Consider the following 20,412-nt stretch of genomic DNA (forward strand, 5'->3'; position numbering starts at 1 on the left):
ATAAATCCATGCTGACTTGGACCGATCCCGTCACTGCTTTCCAAATGTGCTGCTATTTCATCTTTAATAATTGATTCCAACATTTTTCCCACTACTGATGTCAGGCTAACCGGTCTATAATTACCCGCCTTCTCTCTCCCTCCCTTCTTAAAAAGTGGTGTTACATTAGCTACCCTCCAGTTCCTAGGAACCGATCCAGAGTCGATAGACTATTGGAAAATAATAACCAATGCATCCACTATTTCTAGGGCTACTTCCTTAAGTACTCTGGGATGCAGACTATCAGGCCCCTGGAATTTATCGGCCTTCAATCCCATCAATTTTCCTAACACAATTTCCCGCCTAATAAGGATTTCCTTCAGTTCCTCCTTCTCACTAGACCCTCGGTCCCCTAGTATTTCCAGAAGGTTATTTGTGTCTTCCTTCTTGACGACAGAACCAAAGTATTTGTTTAACTGGACCGCAATTTCTTTGTTCCCCATTATAAATTCACCTGAATCTGACTACAAGGAACCTACATTTGTCTTCACTAATCTTTTTCTCTTCACATATCTATAGAAACTTTTGCAGTCAGTTTTTATGTTCCCAGCAAGCTTTCTCTCATGCTCGATTTTCCTCCTCCTAATTAAACCCTTTGTCCTCCTCTGCTGAATTCTAAATTTCTTCCAGTCCTCAGGTTTGCTGCTTTTTCTGGCCAATTTATATGCCTCTTCCTTGGATTTAACACTATCCTTAATTTCCCCTGTTAGCCACGGTTGAGCCACCTTCCCCGTTTTATTTTTACTCCAGACAGGGATGTACAATTGTTGAAGTTCGTCCATGTGACCTTTAAATGTTTACCATTGCCTATCCACCATCAACCCTTTAAGTATCACTCGCCAGTCTATTCTAGCCAATTCACGTCTCATACCATCGAAGTTACCTTTCCTTAAGTTCAGGACCCTAGTCTCTGAATTAACTGTGTTACTCTCCATCTTAATAAAGAATTCTACCATATTATGGTCACTCTTTCCCAAGGGGCCTCGCACAACAAGATTGCTAATTAGTCCTTTCTCATTACACATCACCCAGTCTCGGATGGCCTGCCCTCTAGTTGACTTCAAACCGATGCCTCATCTGCCCTCTCAGGTGGACCTAAAATATCCCAGTGCAATATTTCGAAGTAGAGCAGGGGAGTTCTCCCTGGTGTCCTGGCCAATATTTATCCCTCAACCAGCACCACTAAAACAACCAATCTGGTCATTATCACATTACTGCTTGTGGGACCTTGCTGTGCGCAAATTGGCTGCCATGTTTACAACATTACAACAGTGACGATACTTCAAAAGTACTTCGATAGCTGTAAAGCCTTTGGGACATCTCGAGGTCATCAAAGGCACTATATAAATGCAAGTCTTTATTTTCTTTTCTCAGCACTCTTGGGATGGGAAGGGAAAATTCAGGCAGAATGATTATTTTTGGTTCTCTGCTGAAAATGTGCATGTGTAAAAGTCTGGTGAGGACTGGGCTTGGTTGTGATATTGTTATTAAATAGCCTAGCAACACTCACTGTGTCATGCTCACACATGAATAATGGTCATTTGGGAGAGATGGTGGAGGGTGCCGAGCACCCATTAAACCAGGGGTTCTCGATCTTTTTTGCTTCTGAAGCTCTCCCTCCTGTATTGCAAAAATTCTGTGAACCCCCTGTCTCTGTGTAAATATTAGTTATTAATAGCTCTATTACTCCTTGCGTAAAGAATTTAATAAGTCCTAAATTTGCATAAGCAAATTACTGCAGATGCTGGAAATCTGAAATAAAAACAGAAAATGCTGGAAATACTCAGCATATCAGCATCTGAGGAGAGAGAAACAGAGTTAACGTTTCAGGTCTGACGTTTTATTTTAAATTTACATCATTTGCTTCCCAAGGTCTGTTCCACCCCATCAACCATTTGTTTAACAGGAAATGAGCCAGGAAAACAAGTGCCGTGCTCACTACAAACTCATTTTGTGCACAGTTGATCAAACTGGACTAAAATTCCAGGTTCTCGTCCTCCATTTCAGCAACAGAACTTCCCTCTTATTTTGATACCAAATCCCAACACGATGGTGGAAGCCAGCGACTTGAAATAAACAGGCCCTGAGCGACTTTACCCAGCCGGTCTCATCACCATAAATTCGTTAGTGACAAAGGCAGACCCCTCTTTCTTTAATTATCAGCCGCAGCCGCCCATCAGAGAAGCACGTGGCCATGAATATAAAGCTCTGAGTCTGAGGTACTAGGAAAATCACAATAACACCTTCAGTTACTTATTAACTCAGACCAAAGGAGAGAGTCACAACGGATCCTGATTATTATGGCCTTGCTGCAGGCCCAGAGAGTGAAAAGTCTCTCTCTTCCCCCCACCCCCAAGACCATGTGGTGCGCACACTCTCTCTATTGGCGTCCTTTTCAAACGCAGGAATGGCTTGCTACTGACACAGGGCGGCTCCGTTCGAGGGGAAAGAAAAGGTCTGAAAGGAAGGCTTGAGCTACCTTGGCCCATGCAAGGCTGGACTAACTCATTGATTTTCCTTCCATTATTTAATAGTTAAACATGGCGAGTGGAACGTGGAAGCAAATAGGGCGGGATAAAAAAAAGCTTACCGAAATGAATACTGCTGTAAAAGTCAGTGACACGCAAAGCGACGACTAAATGTTCAAAAGATGTCCAGCCGTATGAAGTTAAATTGACTGCGCCTGCTCAGTCTTTATAGCTGAGACTATTTCACTTGCCTCAAGATACAGGGGAGACTACTGATGTTTATAAAAAAAACATGAGTAGTTTGCCATGTATATTGATGAGACAAACCAACTGGTGAACCCCCTGAAATCTTCTCGTGGATCCTCGGTTGAGAGCCCCTGCAGTGAACCACATCCAGCAAGGAGTCATAGATTTTAGGAGCGGAGAAAATTGTCAAGGGGCAGAGGGAATAATGCTTCCACAATGAAAGAAGTAGTCCTAGAAATTCGAGTCGGCCGGAAACTTGCCGGTGCCACCGTGGGTCGAACTTAAAGGCTGCCCGCAATAATAGCGCAGGCATCACGGGTATTTTGCTGAGTAACATTAGCGTGGCGCAAAACCTGTAGTACAATATTCTTTTTCCAGCGGTAATCTCAGCAGGATGCGCCATGTAGCAAAGCCGTGGCATCCCTGGAGCGAAGCAGCATTTTCTTAAAATTAGCCTGTCATTTTAGAAAGCAGTGTCAATCCCTTAAAGGGCAACTGCCTTCTAAACTGAAAAAAATAAAAATGATTTAAAAATAGGCCTTCTTTAGCCCTTAGAGCTCAGCTGCCTCCTGAAAAAGAAAATAAACATTAAAATTAATTCCAAAATTGCAGTCTTCAGATCTTAAAGCTCTCTGCATGGAAAACAAATGGTAAAAGTGCTTCAGCATTAACATAAATGGCTCAACAAGCCTGGGAAGGGCACCCAGAAGGAGCCAGGTTGCCTTCCAGAAAGAACGATGTTAGACCACATTACCGAGGCAGTCGCCCCAATGACCTGGCTCCAGTGCCCAAAGAAGCGTCATGACCTCAGATCTCAGACCAAAAGCCGTCTCATACCAACTGCACCACTAGCCTCTTGCACTGATCATTGCACGACCCCACCGCCCCTCCCCATCACTCACCTAGCAACAATCTGTACCAAACATGAGATAAACCTCCTATTCCGAGCATCACCTCACCCCCTTGGAGAAGACTGCTGGTCATTATTGGCAGGGGCGCATAGCTGAGCCCTTGGCCAGTGGATGGGCTGAAAGGATACTGTTCTGTAATGAATAAAGAGTCAGACTAGATACTGCAAGCTCAAAGTAAGGTGTGACCGTAGTCCTTTATTACAGATCTCAGAGTGTCACTCCAACCTGTGAGCTCCCAAGGGATTGTGGGATCCCTTGGGACTCCAGGGGATAAGCCCTCTGGTGGTCAGACATGGTATTTACAGGGTTACATACATAACTGCCCCCCCAAAGTCAGTCGTGTAACTATTTACAATGTGAGTCGATCCGGGACCTTCCTTTCCCTGGTTGATCGTCTCGGTGCAAATGCTGGTGTTGGTGAATCGTTTGTTGGGCCTTTGCTGGGCTGCTGTGCAGCTAGCCTTGCTGGACTGTTGGGGGTGGTGAGTCCTGCTGAACTGCTGTGGGTGATGGGTTCTGCTCCGTGGTCAACCGCTGGCTCGGTTGCCACTTGTGTGTGTGTTGGAGGGTCGAAAAAGGTTGAGTCTGTTGTTCTGGATAGTCCGTAAATCTGAGTTTGATTTGGTCCAAGTGTTTCCTGCAGGTGAGTCCATTTGCAAGTTTGACCACAAACACCCTACTCCCTTCTTTGGCCAAAACAGTGCCAGGAAGCCATTTGGGACCTTGTCCATAGTTCAACACAAATACAGGATCATTTATCTCAATTTCGCGTGACACATTTGCGCGATCATGATATGTATTCTGTTGAAGCCGCCTGCTCTCTACCTGTTCGTGTCGATCAGGGTGGACTAACGAGAGCCTTGTCTTAAGTGCCCTTTTCATGAGCAGTTCAACGGGAGGAACCCCAGTGAGCAAGTGGGGTCTTGTGCGGTAACTAAATAGGACTCGGGATAAGCGAGTCTTCAGTAACCTTTTTCAAGCTCTGCTTGATTATTTGAACTGCTCGTTCTGCCTGACGGTTGGACGCTGGTTAAACGGGGTAGATGTGACATGTTTGATCCCATTGCGGGTCATGCACTCCTTGAACTCGGCACTGGTAAAGCACGGCCCATTGTCACTTAAAAGGACATCAGACAGGCCGTGCGTGGCAGACATGGCCCGTAGTCTTTCAATGGTGACAGCGGATGTGCTTGCCGACATTATCACACATTCAATCCATTTGGAGTACGCATCTACAACCACTAAAAACATTTTTCCCAAGAATGGGCCTGCATAGTCGACATGGACCTTCGACCACGGTTTGGAGGGCCAGGACCATAAACTTAGTGGCGCCTCCCTGGGTGCATTGTTGAACTGGGAACATGTATTACATATGTGTACGCAGGACTCTTAAGTCTGCATCGATACCGGGCCACCACATGTGGGATCTGGCTATCGCTTTCATCATTATGATGCCTGGGTGGGTACTGTGGAGATCACTAATGAAAGTGTCCCTGCCCTTTTTTGGCACCACTACCCAATTACCCCATAGGAGGCAGTCTGACTGTATAGACATTTCATCTTTGCGCTGCTGATACGGCTTTATTTCTTCCTGCATCTCTAACGGGACACTAGACCAACTCCCATGGAGCACACAGTTATTTTTACTAAGGACAGTAATGGGTCCTGGCTCGTCCAGGTTCTAATCTGTCGGGGGGTAACAGGTGATTGCTCACTCTCGAATGCTTCTGTTACCATAACTAAATCTGCGGGCTGTGCCACCTCCACCCCCGTGGTGGGCAATGGCAGCCTACTGAGAGCATCGGCACAGTTTTCCGTTCCTGGCCTGTGGCGGATGGCGTAGTTGTATGCGGACAACGTGAGCGCCAATCTCAGGATGCGGGCCGATGCATTCGTATTTATCTCCTTACTTACAGAAAAGAGGGATATAAGCAGCTTATGGTCGGTTTCTAATTCAAATTTAAGCCCGAACAGATATTGATGCATTTTCTTTACCCCGTAAAACACATGCTAACGCTTCTTTTTCGATCATACTGTAGGTCCTCTCAGCCTTAGTCAGACTTTTGGATGAATAAGCAACCGGTTGCAATTTCCCAGAATCATTAGCTTGTTGCAATACACACCCGACCCCGTACGACAACGCATCACATGCTAGTACCAAACGTTTACATGGATCATACAACACAAGCAATTTGTTTGAACATAACAGCTTCCTAGCTCTCTCAATGGCATTTTCTTGGCTTTTACCGCATACCCATTCATCTCCTTTACGCAGTAAGGAGTGCAGGGGTTCTAACAATGTGCTAAGTCGCGGTAAGAAGTGATCAAAATAGTTCAGGAGTTCTAGAAACGACCGCAGCTCTGTCACGTTCTGTGGCCTCGGCGCGTTCTCGATTGCCTCCGTCTTCGAATCGGTGGGTCCGATGCCGTCTGCCGCGATTCTTCTCCCCAGTAACTCCACTTCAGGTGCCAGGAAAACGCACCGAGCGTTTTAGCCTGAGCCCCACACGATTAAGTCAACTAAGAATCTCCTAAGGTTATGCAGGTGCTCGACGGTGTCCCGACCTGTAACCAAGATGTCGTCCTGGAAGACCACGGTGCGTGGGACCGACTTCAGTAAGCTTTCCATGTTCCTCTGGAATATCGCCACGATCAAATCCCAAACGGGCATCTGTTATAAATGAGGAGACCTTTGTGCGTGTTGATGCAGGTGAGGCCTTTCGCTGATTCCTCCAGCTCCTGCGTCATGTAGGCCGAGGTCAAGTCCAGTTTCGTGAACGTTTTCCCTCCCGCCAGCATCACAAATAGGTCGTCTGCCTTTGGTAGCGGGTATTGATCCTGTCGTGAGAAACGATTGATAGTTACTTTGTAATCACCACAGATTCTGACGGTGCCGTCTCCCTTGAGGACGGGAACAATCGGACTGGCCCACTCATTAAATTCGATCGGCGAAATGATGCTCTCTCGTTGCAGCCTGTCCAGCTCGATCTCCACCCTCATCATGTAAGGTACCGCACTCGCCTTGTGACGGATGGGTCGCATCCCCGGAATCAAGTGGATCTACACTTTTGCTCCTTGGAACTTCCCGATGCGTGGTTCGAACAGCCAGGGAAACTTGCTTAGGACCTGGGCACATGAGGTGTCGTCGACGAACGAAAGCGCTCAGACATCATCCCAGTTCCAGCGTATCTTTCCCAGCCAGCTCCTGCCGAACAGCATGGGGCCATCGCCCAGTACCACCCAGAATGGTAACTTGTGCACCGTTCCATCGTAGGAGACCTTTACGGTAGCACTGCCGATTACGGGAATCAATTCCTTTGTGTACGTTCTCACTGGGTAGCATTATGACTTCACTAGGATAGGCAAAGGCAGACGCAAGGCAGTCACTAAGAGAATGCTGTGTGGCGGGGTCAGGCTGGTGGAGGACCTTTGTCTTACAGATGTTTAGTGTAAGGCCCATGCTTTCGCACGCCTCAGTGAAGATGTTGACTATGAATTGGAGTTCAGTCTCTGTGCGCAGACCCGTGTCGTTTGCGTACTGTAGTTCGACAGAGGTTGGGACAGTCTTGAATCTGGCCTGGAGATAACAAAGGTTGAACAGGATCCCACTGGTTCTGTAGTTTAGTTCCACTCCAGTGGGGAGCTTGTTGAGTGTGAGGTGGAGCATTACAGCGAGAAAGATTGAGAAGAGGGTTGGTGCGATGACGCAGCCCTGCTTGACCCCGGCCAGATGTGGATTGGGACTGTAATGGATCCGTTGGTCAGGATCACGGTTTGCAAGTCGTCGTGGAGCAGTCGGAGGATGGTGACAAACTTTTGGGGACAGCCAAAACGGAGGAGGACGTTCCATAGTCCCTCGTGGTTGACAGTGTCAAGGGCCTTTGTAAGGTCAAAGAAGGCCATGTATAAGGGTTGGTGCTGTTCCCTGCATTTTTCTTGCAGTTGTCGTGCTGTAGAAATCATGTCCATTATACCCCGTAGAGGACGAAATCTGCACTGTGACTCCGGGAGGAGCTCCTCAGCCACAGGGAGAAGACGGTATACAGTATAGAGGACCATATACAGTAGACACCTCAAATCGCTGGAGAAATACCACCAACGATGTTTCCGCAAGATCCTACAAATCCCCTGGGATGACAGACGCACCAATGTTAGCATCCTCGACCAGGCCAACAGCTCCAGCATCGAAGCACTGACCACACTCGACCAGCTCCGTTGGGCGGCCACGTTGTTCGCATGCCGTCAGATTCCCAAAGCAAGACTCCCAAAGCAAGCGCTCTATTCGGAACTCCTACACGGCAAGCGAGCCCAAGATGGGCAGAGGAAACGTTCCAAGGACACCCTCAAAAAATCCTTGATAAAATGCAACATCCTCACCGACACCTGGTCCCTGGCCAAAGACTGCCCTAAGTGGAGAAAGTGCATCCGGGAGGACGCTGAGTACCTAGAGTCTCGTCGCCGAGAGCATGCAGAAATCAAGCGCAGGCAGCGGAAGGAGTGTGCAGCAAACCAGTCCCACCCACCCTTTCCTTCAACGACTGTCTGTCCCACCTGTGACAGAGACTGTAATTGCCATATTAGACTGTTCAGTCACCTAAGAACTCACTTTTAGAGTGGAAGCAAGTCTTCCTCGATCTCGAGGGACTGCCTATGATGATGACTAAGAGAATACACAAGGGTGATTAACCGCTTTCTTGATTTCATGTTGGATAGATAGACGTATAAAGTTGGGTTGAAAAGGTTGCTTTGTGGTGGCTTTTATTTCAGCATTGTAGCCAAGGGGATGCTGTGATGCTCAGCAACGGAGGGTGTGGGACATACGTTGAAAGGGGAATTGGGGTTGTGATTATTGGTGTGCCGCAGGCGTATGATTCCATCCCAGTTATCCCAGCCAGAAAGGGGCTGTCTGGTTTGCATCCTCCCTCCTGCGTCTTCCTCTTCCCTCTTTGAGCGGAAGCTGAAAATCTGAAATAAAAGCAGCAATAGATTGAAATACTCTGCAAGTCAGGCAGCATCTTGACCTGAGACGTGAACTCTGTTTCTCTCTCCTTGGATGCTGCCTGACCTGCTCAGTATTTTCAGCATTTTCTGTCTTCTCAGAGACCTTCCTTTACCATCTAAAGCCTTGCAAGCTTCAAGCAGCACTCCCTGCACTCTTCAAAACTTTTTAACATCTATTGCACCATGCTACTATTTCTATAAAATATTTTAAAAGTCCAAAAGCTTAAATCCAAATTGCCTGAAAGATGTATGTGTCCCTTTAAGAAGTGCTGACAGCCTTCCTGCAAGGCTGCTTCATGCAGGCATTTTTGTGCGTGCTTAGAACCCGGCGATTATGGCGTGCGAAAACGTCCAAGTTGATTGACTTCACGATCTGCTAATTTACATTTCAGGGGCCAGCACTGACAACGGCAGCGCTATGGTCCTTATCAAAATGACTGACATGTCCCATGCCGGAGGCGGCTGGAAGCGAGGCAGCCGCCATTTTTTTCCAAGAGAACCAGCGTTAACGGCCAGCGCTCATCTACGGAATTTCTAGGCCGTAGTGTCTACGATGCAAGATTACCCAAGTCTATGGGAATTTCACATTGTAGGCAAAGTGGGACAGCTTTGAGAGCTCATGGGAAGCTTGATATTTTCCATGGAGCATCATGAGTACTTGAGATAGGATGTCCAATACAAGGAGAGGGACTTGACAGCATGAAGGCAATGCTAAGATTATTATTTAAAGGTGTCCAGTAGATGTACAACTGACATTAAAGTCATAGGCCTAGAAATTAATTATCGGCCCATTTGGGGGCAGTATCATCCGGGAGGCGGGAAACTTTGCACCCGCCCAGCTCGCTAAATTCGGGTTACTGCCCCTGGAAGAAAGTGGAGCGCTAAATCAAGTGCTCCACTTCCTTCCTGGGTTGGTAACAAGGCGCACGGCTGAGCAGTGTGCGGGGCTCTTCCCTCAATTAAAGGGAAGGGCCCAAGCTGCATAGTCTGCCAAAGATGAAGCCACCTACCTGGACCACCGGGAGCGAGGGTGCCGCATGATCAGCATGCACTCGAGCAGAGTGCAGGGCTGAACAATCTCGGCACCGACCCCGCGAACAAACCGTGACTGGAGCGCCAACGAAACAAGCAGATTTTTTTCACAGCAGCCGGCTACCTCCCTTTTAATTTTTTCCCCGTTAGAGGCCGGTGCGGGTCTCCTGAAGCAATCCCCGTTATCGCCCCCGCGCTGTTTCAGGGGGTGAAATCCAATTTAGGGGCCGGGACGCTAACAGGGTGATGTCTCTGGAGATGACGCCATGATCTCCGGGCGCAGGAGATTGGGGCACAATGGCGTAGCACCGCTGCTAAACACCTGCCGAATTTAGCGGGAGTCGTTAGCTAAGCTGCGACCGGTCGCAAACTCATTTGCACCCACCAGGGGTGGTAAAGGCAAATGCACCCAATTTCTCCCCCATAGTTCTAGAAGCATGAGGTGCATCAGCGGGAAAGGAGACATTTGCAGACATTGAAGGCATGAAATTAATGGGGAAGATGAAAGCTAGAGGAAGAAGCTTTAATGGCTTTAATAATCATGGGGACCTTTTACGGAGCTGACATATAGATTACTATTACAACCTATCTGTCATTTTGTATTCTTTATATGTGGGTCTGTAGAAAGAACCAGCACACTTTGGAGTCTTGATTTTTTTTTGAGATGGTGCAAAATGCTGTTACATCACATAATTACTTAGCTTCTGTCCATTTCATCATTGCTTTTGTAAGATATCAGGATGTTACTTGCTTAAAGGAAAATTATACAGCAATCTAACCATACAATCATCACATTAATAGGAAGAGAAGAAAAATGAAACATTCTCTGACAAGCAGAAACTAACTGATAATGGGACAAACACTGAATCACCTCCAGTGTCTGCAGCAGACTTTATTCAAGTCACCTCTCCAGGTACCTGGCAATTGGTTAGCCTCGAACTGTAGAAATAAATTAGCATTGTTCGATCTCTTGCAGTATTCCGAGCAGTCAAAAATATTTTTTTTAAGTATATGTACATTTCTGTTTATATAAGGTATATTAAGTCTTGCATATCCTCTGCATTTCCTGTAAACTTTAAACTTGCTTCCTGTCACAATTTAGCCATTACAATTGGCTCGCAGTGAACAAAGCCACAGGCAAACTGCTAGTATGTAAATATATAATGATTTAAAATAAATATTTCTCCACCTGTTTGTACTTCATATAAATCTATTTATTTGATTTAATAATGATTTGAAATTGTTAAAGTCTACCCTCAAATTTTTAATCCATTTACAACTATGATATCACAATTTTGAAGTGGTTGTGTAGCCAAAGAAAATCATCAGCTAAAATAGCTCCTTGATATCAACTGGGAACGGCAGTAATCATGGGGGATTTTAACCTACATATCGATTGGTCAAATCAAATCACACAGGATAGCCTTGAGGAGGAATTCATAGAATGCATACGGGACTGTTTCTTAGAACAGTATGTTACAGAACCTACAAGGGAGCAAGCTATCTTAGATCTGGTCCTGTGAAATGAGACAGGAATAATAAACGATCTCCAAGTAAAAGATTCTCTCGGAATGAGTGATCACAGTATGGTTGAATTTGTAATACAGATTGAGGGTGAGGAAGTAGTGTCTCAAACGAGCTTACTATGCTTAAACAAAGGGGACTACAGTGGGATGAGGGCAGAGTTGGCTAAAGTAGACTGGAAACACAGACTAAACGGTGGCACAATTGAGGAAGAGTGGAGGACTTTTAAGGAGCTCTTTCATAGTGCTCAACAAAAATATATTCCAGTGAAAAAGAAGGGCGGTAAGAGAAGGGATAACCAGCCGTGGATAACCAAGGAAATAAAGGAGAGTATCAAATTAAAAACCAATGCGTATAAGGTGGCCAAGGTTAGTGGGAAACTAGAAGATTGGGAAAATTTTAAACGACAGCAAAGAATGACTAAGAAATCAATAAAGGAAAGATAGATTACGAAAGTAAACTTGCGCAAAACATAAAAACAGATAGTAAAAGCTTTTACTGATATATAAAACGGAAAAGAGTGACTAAAGTAAATGTTGGTCCCTTAGAAGATGAGAAGGGGGATTTAATAATGGGAAATGTAGAAATGGCTGAGACCTTAAACAATTTTTTTGCTTTGGTCTTCACAGTGGAAGACAGAAAAACCATACCAAAAATTGCTGGTCACAGGAATGTGGGAGGGGAGGACCTTGAGACAATCACTATCACTAGGGGGGTAGTGCTGGACAAGGCTAATGGATCTCAAGGTAGACAAGTCCCCTGGTCCTGATGAAATGCATCCCAGGGTATTAAAAGAGATGGTGGAAGTTATAGCAGATGCATTCGTTATAATCTACCAAAATTCTCTGGACTCTGGGGAGGTACCATCGGATTGGAAAGCAGCTAATGTAACGCCTCTGTTTTAAAAAACGGGGCAGACAAAAGGCAGGTAACTATAGGCCGGTTAGTTTAACATCTGTAGTGGGGAAAATGCTTGAAGCTATCATTAAGGAAGAAATAGTGGGACATCTAGATAGGAATAGTGCAATCAAGCAGATGCAACATGGATTCATGAAGGGGAAATCATGTTTAACTAATTTACTGGAATTCTTTGAGGATATAACGAGCATGTTGGATAGAGGTGAACCGATGGATGTGGTGTATTTAGATTTCCAAAAGGCATTCGATAAGGTGCCACACAAAAGGTTACTGCAGAAGATAAAGGTACGCGGAGTCAGAGGAAATGTATTAGCATGGATAGAGAATTGGCTGGCGAACAGAAAGCAGAGAGTCGGGATAAATGGGTCTTTTTCGGGTTGGAAATCGGTGGTTAGTGGTGTGCCACAGGGATCGGTGCTGGGACCTCAACTGTTTACAATATACATAGATGACCTAGAAGAGGGGACGGAGTGTAGTGTAACAAAATTTGCAGATGACACAAAGATTAGTGGGAAAGCGGATTGTGTAGAGGACACAGAGAGGCTGCACAGAGATTTAGATAGGTTAAGCGAATGGGCTAAGGTTTGGCAGATGGAATACAATGTCGGAAAATGTGAGGTCATCCATCTTGGGGGAAAAAAAACAGTAAAAGGGAATATTATTTGAATGGGGAGAAATTACAACATGCTACGGTGCAGAGGGACCTGGGGATCCTTGTGCATGAATCCCAAAAAGTTAGTTTGCAGGTGCAGCAGGTAATCAGGAAGGCGAATGGAATGTTGGCCTTCATTGCGAGAGGGATGGAGTACAAAAGCAGGGAGGTCCTGCTGCAACTGTGCAGGGTATTGGTGAGGCCGTACCTGGAGTACTGCGTGCAGTTTTGGTCACCTGACTTAAGGAAGGATATACTAGCTTTGGAGGGGGCACAGAGACGATTCACTAGGCTGATTCCGGAGATGAGGGGGTTACCTTATGATGATAGATTGAGTAGACTGGGTCTTTTCTCGTTGGAGTTCAGAAGGATGAGGGGTGATCTTATAGAAACATTTCAAATAATGAAAGGGATAGACAAGATAGAGGCAGACAGGTTGTTTCCACTGGTCGAGGAGACTGGAACTAGGGGCCACAGCCTCAAAATACAGGGGAGCCAATTTAAACCGAGTTGAGAAGGAATTTCTTCTCCCAGAAGGCTGTGAATCTGTGGAATTCTCTGCCCAGGGAAGCAGTTGAGGCTAGCTCATTGAATGTATTCAAATCGCAGATAGATAGATTTTTAACCAATAAGGGAATTAAGTGTTATGGGGAGCGGGCGGGTAAGTGGAGTTGAGTCCACGGCCAGATCAGCCATGATCTTGTTGAGTGGCGGAGCAGGCTCAAGTGGCTAGATGGCCTACTCCTGTTCCTAATTCTTATGTTCTTATGTTATTATCAACAAGCCATTATTACATAAACTGAAACTTGCCAAATACCCATTGTTTCCCTGCTGATAACTTGCCATTGTTCCAGGGCCCTTTAAGTCCATTACTGAACAATTAGGTCTGTTATGTTTGCTGACAATTGATGCGATTGCTAGAAAGTGACATGCACAGAATGGCCAGTGAAGTTGCTACCATGAAAGTTAAAATATTAGAGACAAAAGACACACGTGATCTTTTGTAATTGATCCGACTGAAAAATCAAGAGGAGCTGAACCCTAATACTGAGTTGAATAATAATTGCATCTCAGCATTAAATAAATTGTATGTTCTTAATTTGGTGTTAAAAGTTTTATAAACTATAGGCATTGCTGAAATACCCATAATATTTCCCATCAGCAGAATCCATGTTCTCAGCAACAAATTATTATTTTAAAAATAAAAATTAGTTCCTTTGGTACTGAACTAAATGCATGTTTGAGCTGTCGAGCTTGGAGCCCTACTTGCCCCTGGCATTGATGGGGAGTAATCAAATCAACAAAATAGTTTTTTTTAAAGAATACTGTACTGTAAATTGCTTGTCTGGGGGATTAAATAATTAAAGCTTTGTTAATTTTTAGTTATGACCTATAGTTCATTTAATCAGCAGTGCTATTGCTAACATCTTGGTCTTTTCCCAACAGCAGTCATGCCTGCTCCATTCGACCATACATTTGATCTCTTGGTACAGACACAAATGAGTAAAATGAGTAAAGAAATAGCTGAGAAAACTGAGAAGTACAAGAAATGCAAACAGATGTTAGCTGTAAGTAATGCCATTACCAGAATTTGTGTAGTTAAAACCTTGCCATATGTTACAGGTTGGTAGGGACAAAAAAAGATTGTTTGTTTCATAATGGATGTTCTAAGGAGTATAGTTGGAAATTGATAAAACAAAAGTTGGTTGAAGTGCTATTTTTTAAGGTTATACAGGTACAATATAATTCACAGTGCTTTATTTAGTTGGTAAGGAGTTTTGTACCTTTAAGGTTACATAGTCTGATAAGTATCCAAACTCTCAAGTAATTCAGAGTTTAATTGTTTGGTCAGGGAGCTTTCCAAATTTGAATGTGGTTATAAGTTTCAGGCTCCAACTTAGAAGCATACAATTTTTTTTCAAGCTTGCTGTGCATCTAATACTGAATGATGTATGCATGCACAGATGTACTGTTTTTGATATATTGCTAGCAAATTATCTAGGATGTTGCTTGCGCTAAGTCAGAAAATGCCCTTTTATGTAAGAGCAGGAACATATAGATAGAATAATATATTTTTCCATTCTCGGGATGTGGGCGTCGCTGGCTAGACTGGCATTTATTGCCCATCCTAGTTTCCCTTGAGAGGCTGTTGGTGGCCCGCCTTCTTGAACTGCTGCAGTCTGAAGAGTGAAGATGCTTCAACAATGCTATTAGGTAGGGTGCTTCAGGATTTTGACTCTGTGACAAATAAGGAACAGCGATATATGTCCAAGTAAGGATGAAGTGTGACTTAGGGAAGGGAACTTGGAGGTGATGGTATTCCCATGCATCTGCTACCCATGTCCTTCTAGACGGTGGAAGTTGTAAGTTTGAGAGGTGCTGCCAACAAAGTCTTGTTGCTGTAGTGCATCCTGTAGATAGTACACATTGCAACCACACTACGCTGGTGATGGGGGAGGGAGTGGATGTTAAAGCCAGTGAATTTGTGAACAAGATATACCTGGGCAATTGTTCTCATTGTTGGGTAGATGCCAATGTTGTAACAGTATTGGATCAGCTCAGCTAAGGGCGCGGCTGGTTCTGGGGCATAGGTCTTAAACACTGCATCTGGGATGTTGTCGGGGCCTGTAATCTTTGCTGTGACCAGTACACTCAGCATGGACTGAATGGAATTCGCTGAAGACTGGCATCTTTATGTTTGGGACTTCAGGAGGAGGCCAAGAAGGATCTTCCACTCAGCAATTCTGGCTACAAATTGTTGCGAATGCTTCAACTTTGCACTCAAATGGTGGGCTTTGCCATCGTTGATGATGGGGATGTTCATGGAGCCATCTCCTCCCGTTAGTTGCTTAATTAACCACAACCATTCGTGACGGATGTGGCAGGATGAGAATATATGCCCAGCCATATTCCGTTAACTTCTTGTCTAACCTTTTTCCTGTGATAACTGGTGATAATGCTGTCTTAATAGGACTTTGCAATATTATGTGATAGTCTTGTGGCACTCGTTGCTGTAGTTGCTGTCTGCTGCAGTGGCCTGCTCTGACCAGTTGGTGGTGCTGTGGAGGAATATTATTGGGCCTGAAATCGCTGCCTCTCTGCACTCTTAGACAACCCACAAGTGCGGCTTTAGGCGTGCACTGCGCATGCGCCTAGACCCGGAAATATCTTTTGACAGATCGCATGCATCCCCAGGAGAAGGACCTTCACGAGATTTGGACTATTTGCCCAACTCCTGCCCAGCGAATGTCCTTAAAACTCTTACGTATGGTAAAAGCAGACGTATGGCCTGCTTTTACCAGCGTAAGAGTTTTAAAAGATAGAAAAATAAGATGTTATCAATAATTTTTATCATAAAAACCCTGTCCATTAAGGTAAGTTTCTTTTTACTCCTATTAAAACATATTCAAGAAAATAAATTATTTTCTAAAACATTTAATTAATTTCAATTTCAATTAATTTTAAATATGTGAAGTGTTTTACTTATTTATTGAAAATATTTGTGTTTTTGGGGGTATCCCCATTCATAGAAATGGTGATCTTCATACAACCGGAACTCACTATTACTGTGAATGGGGACACGCCATTTTCATTGGTTGGTCTGGCCCACATGATCCCAGGATGCGCATACGCTCCTGGAATACTGAGCTGCGCATCGAGGCCTCAGAGCAAAGGTCTTCGTTCCTCTGGGACCACCAGGTACATTGGTAAATATTGCCTCCGACCACAATTTTGAGGCCATTATTTTTACTTCAGCCCTCCTTCACTCTGGCACAATTTAGCATTTTCGAAGGCTTGCTAAATTTATTTCTGTTGGGAAGTATTTTCATTTTACTTTTTTGTGATGCATTGTGGACTTTGTGCACTGAACACCTTTTATCTACTGGACATCACTGGCATCTACCGTCAACTCTTCTACAACCCATCTTTATTTTATTTAAACCCTCGATAACCCCCTGCTGGTAGGTCGTCCCATTACTCCTCACTGTCTCTGGCTAAAAACAGAGAGACAGACTATTATCTGAATGGTGACAGATTAGGAAAAGGGGAGGTGCAACGAGACCTGGATGTCATGGTGCATCAGTCATTGAAGGTTGGCATGCAGGTACAGCAGGCGGTTAAGAAAGCAAATGGCATGTTGGCCTTCATAGCGAGGGGATTTGAGTACAGGGGCAGGGAGGTGTTGCTACAGTTGTACAGGGCCTTGGTGAGGCCACACCTGGAGTATTGTGTACAGTTTTGGTCTCCTAACCTGAGGAAGGACATTCTTGCTATTGAGGGAGTGCAGTGAAGGTTCACCAGACTGATTCCCGGGATGGCGGGACTGACCTATCAAGAAAGACTGGATCAACTGGGCTTGTATTCACTGGAGTTCAGAAGAATGAGAGGGGACCTCATAGAAACATTTAAAATTCTGATGGGTTTAGACAGGTTAGATGCAGGAAGAATGTTCCCAATGTTGGAGAAGTCCAGAACCAGGGGTCACAGTCTAAGGATAAGGGGTAAGCCATTTAGGACCGAGATGAGGAGAAACTTCTTCACCCAGAGAGTGGTGAACCTGTGGGATTCTCTACCACAGAAAGTTGTTGAGGCCAATTCACTAAATATATTCAAAAAGGAATTAGATGTAGTCCTTACTACTCGGGGGATCAAGGGGTATGGCGAGAAAGCAGGAATGGGGTACTGAAGTTGCATGTTCAGCCATGAACTCATTGAATGGCGGTGCAGGCTCGAAGGGCCGAATGACCTACTCCTGCACCTATTTTCTATGTTTCTATGTTTCTATCCTGTTGCTCCTCAGTGCCTGTGGCTGACCATCATTGCTTCTCACTGCCTCTAGCCTGATACCCGGTTGCTCTTTGCTGCCTCAGATTGGAATCTTGGCTGCTCGTTGTTCTTCTTTATCTCTTACCTGCCCCCTCCTATTTTTTTTATGTAGGAAATGTTATTGCTGGGCTAATACAGCAGCTAACAGCAATCCTATAAATGGCAACTGGAGACTTCGAATTGAGCGTCAGCACTTCTTATTAAGTTAAGAAGCAATTACAGATTTCACCAGAGATGTTGACCCCAAATGCTGTTAACAAATGAAAATATCACAAATCCAGTACATTTAGGTAACCAGAGTTGGTAGTGCAATGGGTTAGGATGCTGTATTTTAATCTTTACCTCAAATTGAGCACAAATTGAAAGTCTCTGCTCTCTCTGTTGCCTGCAATATTTTGGGCAATCTTAAACCCAGTTCCTGGTGACCTCAGCTCAAAACTGCGACTGAGCACTAATTGGCAATCTCATTCTGAAATGTCTTGGGAATGACTGGTATGGAAGACGAATGCAGCAGAGATTACTAGAAGGGAGTAGAGCAAACTTAATTCCACATCTAATGTGTTCTACACCTGGCCTGGTAAAGCTTAGTGCTGGCATTGCCTAGTCTTTGATTTGAGGTAACCATTCAGGTTTACGATAGAATGAAGAAAAATCTTAGACCAACCTTGAGACAATCTTTGTCTTTCATTTCATTGAACTAACACCGAGGAACAACATTTTGATCAAATGCAAAGTTTGAAAAATCCTTGGATAAAGGACACTGTTGCTTGTTTGAATCCTGTTTGCATTTATAGCACACGCAAAGCAAACAGGACTCAAACTCCACATCAGGAAGATAGTTAACTGCAGGACATTGTGGGTGATTCTCAAATCACAGTACTCAAAACTGTCTATTTCAGCCAGAGTGGTGACTGCTGTACCATGCGTCATCTTCAGCCCTTAGCAGTACTTGGGCTAACTGAAGCTTCAGCTTTGATTGATATGGCAGAACATATCAAAGATTTTCCCTCCTATATCCATACATGGAGCAGTCTCAACTAACATTACAAATAGAGTGTTTGATGATAAAGGGAAGCATTAGTGTCTCATTTTTTATCTTTTTAGTTCCTAAATTTCTCCCATTTTTCTTTCGTTTCTGAAGGTATTGCTTGGGAACAATTCCATGGGATTGGCATCACTTCTTTCTTGTACCTCTTCCAAATGGCCACTGTAAATCTAGTTAGTAAGTCACGAGGCTCCACGAGGCTATTCAACAGTGGGTAACCTTATATCGCCAAATCCAATTCTGTCCTCATCCAATGACTACATGCTTTCTAGCAGGGGTCACTGTATACGAACAGGTAAAGACCCTCTGGTCCATCGAGCTTGTCCCACACAATTGCTGCACCTTGTGTATCATAATATATATGTTCCCCCCACTTGAAATCATGTGATCTAAGAGAGGCAAAAAAAAAGAAAAAACATGCCAAGTTGGGGGAAAATATCTGGGAAATTCCTCTTCGACCGATCGAGACAAACGAAGCTAGTCCAGGAGATCACTCTGGCCCTGAATTCCCTGTGGTACCTACCTTCTGTAAGAGGTGATCTCCGCCCCAGCCAGAAACTGGTCCAGCTCTTATTTGAAGGAATTCAGTGAATCAGCATCCATCGCAAAAGACAGACAAGACTAGAGTTCACTATTCTCTGGGAAAAAAACCACCTCCTAACATCTCACCTAGATCCAGTCTTATAAAAGGTCAATTTGTGTCCCTTGGTCCTCCCTAACCTATTTAATTGAAATAAACTGTCAGCTGGAACACAGTGTGTTCCCTTCATTATTTTATAAACCTCAATCAGATCACCTCTAAGTATACGCTTCTAAAGTGTAGAGTCCCAACTCTTTTAGCCTCTCTTGCTAGCTAAGATGTTTTAAACTGGGAATGAGTCTAGTGGCCCTCCTCTGCACCCTCTCCAAAGCCTCAGTATCACCCACATGTGAGGAGACCAAAATTGGACACAGTATTCCAAGTGCGGCCGCCTAAGGTCTTGTACAAGGATCACCCCTGAAACATTAACTCTCTCCACAGATGCTGCCTGACCTGCTGAGTATTTCCAGCTTTTCCTGTTTCTTTATTTCAGATTTCCAGCATCCACAAGCGTTTTGCTTTTATGTCACTGTTTAACATTTGGAGTTGGAAATCCCGGTTGACTTACTCCTCCCCCACACACACACACACACACACACACAATACTCTCTGTTCTGTAGTGCTGAGGTCAATTGTGGTTACCTTAACTAGACACAGGCCAGGGATTGAACTGGGATCTATCCTGGGCTTTGTAATTCAGTAACACGGGTTGGTGCATTTATCCCCATGTCCTTGTTTTGAAAAAAGTCCAGAAGGGTTTATGCCAGTAAATATAGTTGGCAATGATCGTGAGGTAGAATTTCTGCAGGGGCTCATGATTGACTGCTACAACTTCCCTAAAGATCCACAAAAACCTCAAACGTATAAGCCTTTTCTTCAGGGTTTCCGCTGATCTCCGACCAAAATTACAACAAACAATTGAGAAAAGCGCAGCAAAAATTAATGCCATTGATTTCCAAGTTGCTGTTCTGCCCATTTATTTCAAGAAAAGTCTTGGGTCCAGACAACTGGTTATTAAGGCTTCAAAATAGATGTTGAAATTCTGGAGTCTATGTCTGATGAGATGTATGTATCGGGTAGATTTCTTCTGACAAATTAGAAATAATTATCCTTGTTAGTCCTGCTGTGACCATTTATTCCATTGTGGGCATGATGGACCACTTTGTGTT

At 44.4% G+C, this 20,412-nt stretch overlaps 1 protein-coding gene across 4 annotated transcripts in view; it reads left to right on the forward strand.

Moving 5' to 3' along the window:
* tax1bp1b (Tax1 (human T-cell leukemia virus type I) binding protein 1b) overlaps positions 1-20,412 on the forward strand; it is a 276,059-nt gene that overhangs the window by 145,814 nt on the left and 109,833 nt on the right. For 2 of the 4 annotated variants that reach the window (XM_070880819.1, XM_070880821.1), the window contains exons 11-12: positions 10,499-10,610; positions 14,238-14,359. The exons of 1 other annotated variant lie outside the window; for it this stretch is intronic. In XM_070880819.1, the coding sequence (XP_070736920.1) occupies positions 10,499-10,610; positions 14,238-14,359 (234 nt within the window). The remainder of the gene's footprint in view (positions 1-10,498; positions 10,611-14,237; positions 14,360-20,412) is intronic. One more of the 4 variants, XM_070880820.1, reaches the window with a different exon arrangement.

The sequence above is a fragment of the Pristiophorus japonicus genome, chromosome 5, assembly GCF_044704955.1.
Source record: "Pristiophorus japonicus isolate sPriJap1 chromosome 5, sPriJap1.hap1, whole genome shotgun sequence".
NCBI classification, from domain to species: Eukaryota; Metazoa; Chordata; class Chondrichthyes; family Pristiophoridae; genus Pristiophorus; species Pristiophorus japonicus.